At 40.8% G+C, this 12097-nt stretch overlaps 1 protein-coding gene across 1 annotated transcript; it reads left to right on the forward strand.

Annotated features, from left to right (window-relative positions):
* Positions 1-2165: 2165 nt before the first annotated feature.
* On the forward strand, positions 2166-4658 carry LOC120570168 (galactose-specific lectin nattectin-like). The gene is made up of 5 exons (XM_039818420.1): positions 2166-2273; positions 2767-2856; positions 3234-3368; positions 4005-4119; positions 4204-4658. Exons 1-5 carry the CDS (start codon positions 2181-2183, stop codon positions 4269-4271), a joined length of 501 nt encoding a protein of 166 aa, XP_039674354.1. The 5' UTR covers positions 2166-2180; the 3' UTR covers positions 4272-4658.
* Positions 4659-12097: the final 7439 nt, after the last annotated feature.

A 12097-nucleotide genomic window follows, 5' to 3' on the forward strand; every position in this document is an offset into this window, starting at 1 on the left:
ACAAAGTTTGGATGCAAATGGTATAACAGAGAAACTGAAGCAAAAACTGTTCTAAGCATCATCATTTTTCTACCAGTATTGTTGAAGCTGAATAACGAGGTCCTGTTTATTTGTGTTTGTCCCCAGAGAGAATAAATTGATATCATCATAAAGAGATCCTGTGTCACAGTGGGATTAATAAATCAAACACAACGCAGAAGTCCACCGGTTAAACACACATTGTTCATCACATCCAGACACCATCATACACCACTGACTAAACCTGTTTGAGTCGTTACTCGCTCAGATCTTTCACCCGTGTCTTTAAATTAACTCATGGGTCGCGAGTCTCTAGTATCATTAACTCAGATCAGTTGAGTCCTACTACAATTCAATCTAAAATGATAACAGCACCACACACAAACCTATTGCAACATTAGCTGTTACTAGTCCTAGCCATCTCAGCTGCCAAAAGCTTTATAACTTACAATTTCATAGGCAACCACAACTCCACATGTCAACTCAAGCGACTGAGTGAGCAGAAACAGTCCGAGACAGGTTATAGGAACTTCCTGACCCGCAGACTCAGAGCCGTTAACATTGCAAGCTCGCAGAACATGGGACTCTTGAGTACACGAGTCAGTCAGTCAGTCAGTCAGTCAGCCAGCTATGTTGTCATGAGTGGATCTGTAGAGTGAGTGAAGTCTCTCCTCGAGTCAGGGTGAAAAGCAAATCCACAACAAAAGCCATTCTTTAATTTCTAAAATAAAATGCTTATAGGTTTGGTGTATAGATGTAGCATATCAAAATTAGGTTGATCGATTAAAAAAAAAAAAAAAGTATTCACTGCGGGCATTTCTCCGTTCCTGTTTCTATGTCTACATTGAAAGCCTATATATTGCTTAGGCTACACTAAGTTAAGTAAAAAATGCTCTATTTCCCGTGACTAAATGGCTCTCCTGTGAGCAGCTGCATGAGGTGGCAAGTAGGACTGAGTTTTCTTGGTGATTTAGCAATACTGACTCAAGTGACTCAAGTGACTCGCACAACCCGGATCAGTTTAGTGAGAGACTCAGAATAACTCAAATCCTTAAAAGGAATCGAGTTTACCAGGCCTATCACTGACCCTGACTTTAACACCCTGTTAAATATCAAGTCTTTACCTGCGTCATCATGATTAAGACCACTCCCCTTTCTAAGGTATATAAGTGACTCTCTTTTCCCTCCAAACCAAACCAAACCAGGCAGTACAGAGATTACTGATGTGAGTTTAATGGACAATTTCACATTGTATTATCATTATCATTGAAAGAAAGATTTGCCTGAAAAATGTATAAATGTTGTTTATGCTAGATTGCAGTTTATTCTGTTGAGTAAAGATAAAAATTAGTGCAGATTGTGAATGCATTAATGATGTAAATCAGGTGAAGTTTGACCTAATTTGTTATTATTGAGTGTTTAATGCTATTCAGATCTGTGACATTTTCTTTCAGTGACAGTCATCAGCTTGTTCTTCTCCTCTGTGTCAGCCAATCACCACCTCAGCAAAGGTATTTATATTTCAATGTATTATCACAATTTCATCTATTTTACTTTTATTAATAAATAATCTTGTCTGTATCGAGAGGACATTTTTGGCGGAGGGAATGAGTCCTTACCCCAAGTGCAGCAGTTTAAGTTCCTCTAGTCTTGTTTGCGAGTGAGGGGACAACAGAGAGGGAGATTGACTTGAGAATCAGCTCAGCGGGGGCACTATTGCATACACAATCTGTTCTCGATCTACCAGCCTGTTTGAGTTTCTACCCTCACCTATGGTCATGAAGGCTGGGTAATGACTGGAGCTCATTGAGGTGGTTTGTGCATCTAGTAAGGATGCCCCCTGGGCGACTCCCTAGGGACGTGTTCCAGGCACGTCTAGCTGGGAGGAGGCCTCGGGGAAGACCCAGAACTAGGTGGAGATATTATATCTCCAACCTGGCCTGGGAACACCTCGGGATCCCCCAGTTAGACGTCTGGTAAGGATGCCCCTGGGCAATCAGAGTTGCAATCAGCGGATGACGATGCATAATCTATCAAATATTAAACCATATCTATATTTTATAATACACTATTAACCAATCTGGATACTTTAATTTGATAAATGGCTCATTAATAATCAATTGCAGTCATTAATTGTCTGACATTCTTTCCTTGTCTGCAGTATGTTGACTTTGTTTAACTTCTTTCCACAGATGACATCAGTCTTTCCATTAGCTTTGTTGCTCTGTTTGTCCAGCGGACTGTTGACTGCATATGTAAGTACACTCTTAAGAAATAAATCACTAAAATAACTAAAATAATTAGAAATGGAAATTTGGTGTGTTGATACAGTAAAAATAAATGTTCTGTTATTTTTAACAGCTTTTAATAAACAGCTTACTATCTTCACTTCTGAGTAAATGTCGGCCCTGTTAAGCAGATGTTATTGCACATATAGATACAAATGCTCGTTCCATTTTTGTAAATGATAATTGCACTCTTTAATGTGCATTGGAAATTGTGGGCTGATAAAACTTGTGCTCCAGGGACCATATTCATATAACATCTAAAGCTAAATGACTGGCTGAGTTAAAGTCTTGTCTAACTTATAATAAACAGGTCAGAGCAGTATCTCTGACTCGTTGGGTTGCTCTGATTGTAGTCTTGCATTGCCAGCTCTATCTCCACAGCACAGAGGAGGAACAATCGTAAATGAACAGTTGTCGATATAGACTAGTCTGATTGTTTTTGGCTTATTTGTTCATACAGGGTGAACCTTGCTGCCCTCCTGGTTGGAGTCAGTTTGGCTCTCGCTGTTTCGCTTTCTACGTCCAGGCAAAGACCTGGATCGGTGCAGAGGTACAGCAGTTCTATCCATCATAACACATGTATGCTTAATACCAATGTACTGTAATACTTTACTGCAGTAAAACTACTAACACAACATAATTAGGAAAATGATCAAACTCTCCCGAGACATGAACACCCGTTAATACCAATGATACTTACATACTTTTATTTAAGTAACATTTTCATTGCAGAATATTTACTGTAACAGAGTATTTTTACAGTGTGTTATTAGTTTTAAGTAAAGGATCTGAATACTTCTTCCACTACTGATTAAAAGTACAAAAATGTTCCCTGTGACTATAAAACTGCCCTGAGATCTGTTAATAATGTGATTATGTTTTAGTTTCTTTCTAAACATTTTAAACTGATGATATTGTCTCCATTAGCTCTTCTGCCAGTCCGCTGGTGGGAATCTGGCTTCCATCCACTCAGATGCGGAACATGGATTCATCAAAAACTACATTTTCCAAGTGACCGGTGCACAGACAACTGCCTGGATCGGAGGCACCGACGCAGTGAAGGTGAGACTTTTATCACCACACAGGAAGTGATGTCACCCGTCTCTCAGCCTGTTCTATGAAGCAATCTTACATATAGCTGTCAAAAGTAAAGCTCTGTGATCTTTATGTATTCCACATATTTATTACTGTCAGCAGCACATTGACTGCTGCTGTATAAGAGCGTGAAGATCCTCGTAGGGAGGAGGTATGGGGGGGTGGTGTTTGGTCCTAAAACACAGGGCTTTGAAGCTGGGGAGCAGAGTTCATGTCCTGAAGAAGTTAAGAAGAAAACAAAAGACTATCACCCTGTAAACGAGTGTTCATGTCCTGAATCCTGATCTTAACTAGTTGTTTTGGTGTCTAAATGTAACTGTCGTCACTGCATGACACACAGTACCAGCTCACTGTCACCTTTTCTCAGCTAAATTTAACAGTTATGTGACCGGCAGGCGGTCGACTAATTTCGTAGGATTTCTTACATAATTATGCGATTGTGCATACATTGTCATACAATACCTTACAAACCCGTTCATGAGAATGAACGGGTTTGTAAGATATTGACTTGTTGTAGAAAATAAGAAGTCTTTTGGCCAGAATGACTATTACAACAAAACCTCTTGACTTCACTTTGACTTTAAACCAATCTTTCTCCTCCAGCTGTTTACATGGTTCTGGTCTGATGGATCCAAATTCGACTACGCAAGCTGGAATGCGGGGGAGCCTAACAACTTCGGTGGAAATGAGTTCTGTCTTACCATGAACTGGGGTGGAGGTAAAAAAATATTTAAAAGATCCTGTTGTATAAATATAAAAGTTAAATGTAATCAGTTACATTGGTTGTAAACTCTCTCTACAGCAAACTGGAACGACTTGCCTTGTGCCTCCAAGGTTTCTTTCGTGTGCTCCATGAACCTGTGTGTGTAACTCTACCACACCATCATGATGCCTCTCCAGCTCATCTTTAATCTCTATCATTGATTCACTTTCAGTTTGTTCAGCAGACAGAAACAGCTCTCTGCTGACAGATGACTCACTTTCACTTGTTTATAATCTGAAGAGTTAGGGAACAGTTCACATTTGGGTTTAGAATTAGACAGAAACTGGCTCACTGAGCTGGACAAAAACTAATCAGTAATTGGACTTTTAATCTACAGTAAATAACACAAAATGAAATACAGAAAACATTTGAATAGTCACACATCTTTTACATTTAACGTACGGTAAATATGAAGTTCCCTCAAGCAGACATTAGCTTAGCTTAGCATAAAGATTGGAAACAGGGGAAACAGCTAGCCTAGCTTAGCATAAAGACTGGAAACAGCTAGAATGACTCTGTCCAAAGGTCAACCTACCAGACATGAGTGGTGATGATCTTTTTATCCAAAATGTCCAGATAGAAAATAAAAGTGTATATTTTGTCGGACCTTTCTGTGATACAAGAGGAGAATGCAACTGTAATAGCACTTCATAATAACTATTAATATTTCATATAGTCCACTGGTTTAATGAACTCCGTCCTTTTTGTTCTTAAAACTTGTGTGTTGTGTTCTTTATTCATCTGATTTCCTTTACTATATAATCAACTAAGCATTCAAAAATAAAACACATATTGTCACATAAACAGTGTCTGGTCTTTTATTTGTTTTCTAAAAGGGACACATCATTAATATTTCTCCTGGGGGCTTGAACTCACATACATATCCCTGCTTCTGCTCAATTAGTTTTATCCCCTGGTGGAGACAAAATGTACCCCCCCCCCCCCACACCTCAAAGTGATCAATGTTACGTCACCGATAGCCTAGACCCTATATTAATTATAGCCTAAATAATAAGTCTTTTAAACTAAGTGAAGTGCTGTAACATGAACAGTCTATGCAGAGAACGATAAACTCTGAGCAGCAGTTGCTGGTTTTATTCAGCTGCTACAGAGCTCCGGGACGCAGTGGTGGTTCTAGACACATTTTACTAGGGGGGCCAAGGAGGGGGCAGTGTTTAACCAGGGGGGCACATCAAAAAATAACAACAAATTATATTTAAAGGTGATACACTTTATTTTACTTTAAAATCATATAAACATTTATTTTGTACAAGAGTGAGTGCAGGTCCTAGAGAGGTAGGGCAATAAAAAAGGAAAAATGCTGTTTTTCTCACTTTTTTGTTTACTGGGGCAAAAAAGCACCCTATGTCCCTTCCTCGTTTCCTGATAACTATCAGAAGGAGAAAAAACGTAGGGGCATGCATTACATTTCGATGCCTAACCATCCCTCCCTACTTAAAGTGATGGTTTGGAGTAATTCACCCTAGGGTCCTTTGCACTATGACCTCGAGCCAAACACCCCCCCAGAAGCTTTTTTCACCTGGGTCTAACACTGGGAGAGTTAGCGTAGCGTTATCAGCTGAATAGCTTAGCGCAGGGGCTAATGGATCCAGTGAAGTATCTCGTAAGTTACCCCACTAATAATGCCCAAAATGATACCAAACTTCTTGACTAGTACAAATAGGTTATGTACTCATAAAACGATGGATTGTAAAGTTTGTAAGTAAACCAGAAGTGTATGTAAATAACACTTGCCTGTTGGCTTCTCGTCTCTGCTGCTGCTGCTACTGTTACTACCGGGCAGTAAGAGTGCTTAGGGCCGTCTACAAATTACTACACCGAAAAGAGATGCAACAAAAATATTTATTAATTTATGATTAAATAAGGTAATGTCTCCAAACTTACCTCAAATATTACTTGTCTCCTGCTAGTTATACTACAGCACTTACTTTAAAAAAAAAAGTTAAATTAATACATTTATATTTATTTACTTATATAGTTGGAGAGCAGGGAAGCTTCAATGGCTGCCTTGATGTTGCCAAAATTTAAAGTTCGATGGCTAGGGGGCCGGGCCGGAGAACGCGCCCCCAAAAATCAAGCCCGACCCTGCCCGGGCCGCACGTGCACGCGTTTGTCCGAGCGCGCCCGGCCCGACATTAACTGGAATTATGAGCCCGAGCCCGATTTCAAGACAACGCTTTTTTAACACATGGGCCGTTATAACTGACGTTCTCAACTACAATTCAGAGTTGTTTGAACTGCAGAAATATGTTTAAAATAATCTTAATGAATAATGCAACAGGAGCGAAGCATGTAAACTGCACTGTTTGTTTTTTCTGAATGGAACGGATCGCAGATGGATCTGAATTAAGAAACAACGTATTTCTCTGTGAGGGCTTGCCTCGCCCTCAGGGGTACCCTATGCTTGGAACAAAAGAGGATGTTGAAGGCTGACTATCATCTTTTCTGCCACGGCGAGTCTGCTTCATGTGTCTGCTCATCATCCAAGTCCCCATTTTATTTGCTGTCACAGGTGAGCAACGTGCCGCACTTAATGCACTCGACAAAGCCGACACATGTTGTCACTTCCCACGACTTGTTTAAAATGGTTCCATATCTCAGACTTTCCTCCAAACTTGCTCAAAGGTAATTCTCCTGTTTTTTCTTTTTTTCTTTACATCCTCAAGCTCCATGTTGCACTTAAGCTGCACCATACAGGCCCGCAGGCCCGGCCGGTGTGATGTGTGCGAGAGGAGACATGTTGCATTTTGTAACTGGAGTCTAACTTGTGTAACATTTTGGACACATTTATTACTTTGGCCTAAATATAGCCTTTAAAGATAATATTTCTGATTATGGCATCGCTTTCCCAAACCTATAGGCTATAGTAATGATAAAAAAACACAAATTCTTGATCCATGGCGCAGCCCGCCCGCCCGAGGATAGTGGCGGTAAATAACGGCCCGGCCCGGCCAGAAAGTCGGGCGGCTCGAGTCGGGTTCGGCAGAGAATCTAATCTCTACCCATGATGCAGAGCCGGCTGAGAATAAAAACTGAGAAGTTGGCACAGCACACAGCAGCCAAAGAGAAGGACTTTTTCTTTTGATGAGGAGGAAGAAGAGGCAATGTCCTTCGCGCGCAGACTCAGAGGTACCGGAGTACATGAGATCAGGCTCAGAATTAGAAGTTCTCAACCGTTTCCCCTGAGTGAAAGCTGTTTTCATGAAATACAACACTGCCACACCATCCAGTACACTGTGGAAAGGCTGTTCAGCCTGGGAGGTCTTGTGCTTACCCCCAGAAGAAACAGAATTTCAGATAAACGTTTTGAAAGAATGCTCCCAATGAGGTATAATCACATTTTACACAGTACAGGCCAAATGTTTGGACACACCTTCTCATTTAATGTGTTTCTTTATTTTCATGACAAGCAAAGGGTGACTACTTTGAGGAATCTAAAATATAAGACATGTTTTCAGTTATTTCACACTTTTTTGTTAAGTACATAATTCCATATGTGTTCATTCATAGTTTTGATGCCTTCAGTGAGAATCTACAATGTAAATAGTCATGAAAATAAAAAGGAAACACATTGAATGAGAAGGTGTGTCCAAACTTTTGGCCTGTACTGTAGCTCAAGCCTATGCCTAATATCCTCTTTTTTATCTGCCATCATACTGTGAAGAAAGTCCAGCAAATTCACTTATTCACTAATTTTATTTTATTTACACAAGCAACATCGACATCAAGCCATTTTTAAGTTCTTCTTTCTGTTGGATTTAGATGAGGCATGTTTTATTTTGAGAAATATGACCCATTTTGAGGTAATCATGTTGTTCATAAGGAGCCTATTGATACTATTTTTTATAATAAAGAGCACAAAACTTGTGGTTGTGGGGCAACCATTTTACCTCTGGCCGAAGAGCCACCCGAGGGTGAAAGTAGTTTTTCGAATGCGCTCTCTGGCATGTAAGCGTTGTGTTTCATGTTTACACCACACTATTTCATTTTGAGATTGTTTGCATGAATAAGTGTTTTGGCATTCACGGCCAAGTGGCATTTAATTCATCCATGGTTTAAGGAGAGGGATTTAATGTTTAATGTTTTGCATGTTTTGTTTTGTTGTGCATGGGCAACCCCCCCTCTGCTTTTTTCACAAACACAAACAACTCTCAGACAGCTTGAGAGGTGATTTAACTGTCAAAAGGGTGAGAAGCCTTTTAGAGAAAATATTCACATCTAACTCCTAATGTAGTCATGAATATTTTCACAGTTAACTGCAATTTAACCAGACATTTTATTTTTCCCAGTAACTGTAACATTTTTACATTTACCTTTATTAACTCTGTTACTTGTAACTAGTTCCTCCCCAACACTGTTTAAAAGCCAACAGACAGACGGTGATGTGTTAGCTCAGGGTCTCCAGCAGAGGGCAGACATGTTGCTTTATAGATCCAGCTGCTGAACCTCTGGATCTGATGATGGTTCTGCCTCTCAGTCAAGGGTGTAGGTTTGGTTTACACATTGATGATGCGAAGACGTCTCTCCCTCAGTTTCTGTAGTCGCTCTGTTTTTGGATCAGTTTGTATGGGGGTATTCACTTATCTTTTAAAACATGTTGTAATGATGGGGTTAAGAGCAACTGGTCTAAATACAAACATCGTGAAAGACACCAAGAGATTAGTACTTATTTGGAAGAAAATATCAGCGGAAAATTGCACTTGTAGCTGTCACAAAATGACAGCGGTCACTTTTTTCAGTGGTGCCTTATATATTCAATTCAATGTTCAATTTGTTCAATAAAAGAAAGTTAGAAATGATTTCCTTTCACTTGCTTTAAATTCAACAAGCAATTTGTTGTATTTTAGCAGAATACTGAAAGCAGCACAACTGATAACACTTTAATATCTGTCAAGTTGTGTATGGTTCACACTTCCTTTTTCAAGTTTGGGCAAAGAGCCCAAACTTGAAAAAGGCCCCTTTAAGGACTGAAGGACACAAGAGAAAACTCAATTTTCTTCTGACTTCTTTTATTTAATTCCAGTTAGTCAGTTAGTTGGTTAGTTAGCTAGCAGGTTAGCAGTAGCAGGTTGATAACCTTTAAAGGCAAAACACAAAAAGAAATATACATTACTACATTACATTATTACAGGTCATTTCAAAGTGAATTTAAAATCTCAATGTCTATGGAGAAACTTCTCTCAGAAAAAACAAACACAAATAGCCTCAAGTTTCAAACAATATGATATTAGTATAATAACTGAAACTATGTATTTCAAATACAATACAACATGAATATAAACAATTGTCAAGTAGCTTGCCATCAATTATTGTTTCCCAAAATATAATTATTAAAGTAGACACTTGGTCTCAATTCCAAACACAAATAAACACTTAACTAGCAACACTTTTATACAACTATGTCCATTTTCCTACTGGTTGCGTCTCCAGAATCCCAAATGAGCTGAATGTGGGTCTCCTCTTCCATGAAGGAATTCCAGTGAAGCTTTTCTCTTCACCAAACATTTCACCACCTGCTTCACAATGGTGCACCAGTATATATGTTCCCCAAGGAAACACAAGCTAGTGATGGGTTCCACAATGCATGCACTTTATTGCCCCCTGCTGGTGTTTTGTCTTTGAAAGAAGTTGAAAAGGTGAATGCCTTGAATATGACGCAACACCTCCCACTTGACCTCCTGGTTCTTGAATCCAAGGAGGTCACATCAGCTTCATCATCGCTGGCTTTACCTCTGCTCTTTCACAGGTATTAGCACAACCAAACATCTCACATCCCTGTGAAGAATTGTAGCAGGGATTTTGGGTGAACATTTCTTTGTTTTGTCTCCATGATCATGTTTCAAAGTTGAGATGGGATAACTTGGGAAGGTTCTTATGTTTGCATCTCTCACAATGTTTTGTCTTGTCAGTGTTGACATTGACGACTCTGCCAAGCTTGTACTGACTCCTCAAAGCGTTCTGGTCCGCAAGCCAGACGACGTCTCCAACGGCCATGTTTCACTGCTTTGTGTGCCACTTACTCCTCACAAACAGGTTAGGTCCAGCCAACTGACTCCACTTCCTCCAGAACCAGTTAACTTCCGCTTGAATGACTCTTAACCATTTTTAGGAGTAGTCTTCAAACTCAAAGCTTCCCAAGTCTCCCCTAGGTCCAGTCCTCCCAAGCAGAAGAGAATTAGGGCTGATGTATTCTATGCAGTCCTCACGGCTCTGAATCCTGGCATCTATGGGCCTTTCATTGGCAAAGTTAGCAGCCATGAACATGAATGTTAGGAACTCACTCCATGTGAAGAGTCCTTCTCCTCTCATATTGTGCAAGGCCCGCTTCACAGTGCGAACAGCTGCTTCTGCAGCACCATTCCTGTAATGGGGAATGTGCTGGGTGGATCTTCCAGCTCCATTCTGTTCCACGCTTTGAAGCTTCATTTTCAAGGTTGGATGTGGTTTGTTGATCCAGGAAGTGGTAGAGTTCTTTGAGGACAGGTCTGGCACCCACAAGGTTCTTTCCAGGATCTGACCACAGTTTCTTTGGATGCCCTCTCAGTGCCGTGAATCTTTGATAGGCCAGTAAGAAGCCTTCAGTTGACTGGTCACTGACAACATCTGTGTGTATAGCTCTGGATGCCATACAGCAGAAGACAATTACCCACACCTTGAGCTTGACTTTCTTCCTCACCTCTTCCTTGACTTCATATGGTCTGAATAAGTCCACCGTTGTGTACTAAAATGGTCTGGCTGGTGTTATACCCTCGGGTGGAAGGTCACTCATGATCGGTTGGCACTTTGTAGCCCTGGCTTTTCTGCAAAACACACAGTTGTCAACTCTCTTTTTAGCCAGCTTCTAGCCTTTTACAACCCAGGCTTTCTTCCTCATCCGGAGGAGCGTACCTGCTATTTCTTCATGGTTTGCATCATGGGCCTCTTGAGCTAGGAGAGTGGATATCCATACCTCATATGGTAGAATTGGTACAGCAGTCTTGTCCTCATCAAAGATCTGGAACCTCCCTCCACAAACTAAGAGCCCAGTCTCTTCATCTCTGTAAACAGCAAGTGTATTGAGAGTGGTGTCTTGAAAAGTTATACCTTCTTGAGCTGCAAGGAACAGGTCTCTTAGTGCATCTTCACACTCCCCAACAGTGAGTACAGCTTGTTTGGACCTCCAGTTTGTTGAGAAAACTCCCTCCCACTTTGGTTTATCTGAGGCTGAATTCTTGGTCAACACTTCTTTCCATTTTGTTGCAGCTCTCCAAACCCAGGTGATGACTCGGATCAGACTAGTCAGGCTGCTGAATTTCCTGACATCAATCAGTTTTGTTACCGCAGAGCTGGCTGGTGGTCTTTGGATCTTAGTATTATTTTCATCTGGGTTATTTTGCCTACTTTGCTGTGCATCACTCTGACTTTCCTTCTGAACTCCCACTTCAGGAAGTACATCGTTCTTGTTTCTCTTTGCCTGCGCTCTGGTCAGTGCTGCAGAGAAAGATTTCCTTTGAAGTTTGTCAATGTTTTCCTTGGCATACGCTGCAATTTCTTTGGCCAATTTCTGTGGCCACTCTTCCACAGGTTACTGCAGGAACGCTGGTCCATTCTGCCACATGGAATTTTCTTGGAGGTCTTCCGGGGCTGACCCTCTTGATATGATGTCAGCACTGTTCAGGCCTCCCGGGATCCACCACCAGTCTTCATCAGATGTGGATTTCTGGATCTCTCCAATTCTGTTCGCGAAGAAAGATTGATATCCATAACTGTCTCTCTGGGTTGCTCCCAACACAGTTTGATTGTCCAGCAAATGGAGCCATCGTTCAATTTCGATTCGACTGTGCTTTTCAACGTACTTCCTAAGTCGTGCTGCATAGACAGCACCGCAGATCTCAGCCTTCACTGCTTCTCCCTTTTGGTCCAATGGTGTGAG

Source organism: Perca fluviatilis, chromosome 12 (assembly GCF_010015445.1).
Source record: "Perca fluviatilis chromosome 12, GENO_Pfluv_1.0, whole genome shotgun sequence".
NCBI classification, from domain to species: domain Eukaryota; kingdom Metazoa; phylum Chordata; class Actinopteri; order Perciformes; family Percidae; genus Perca; species Perca fluviatilis.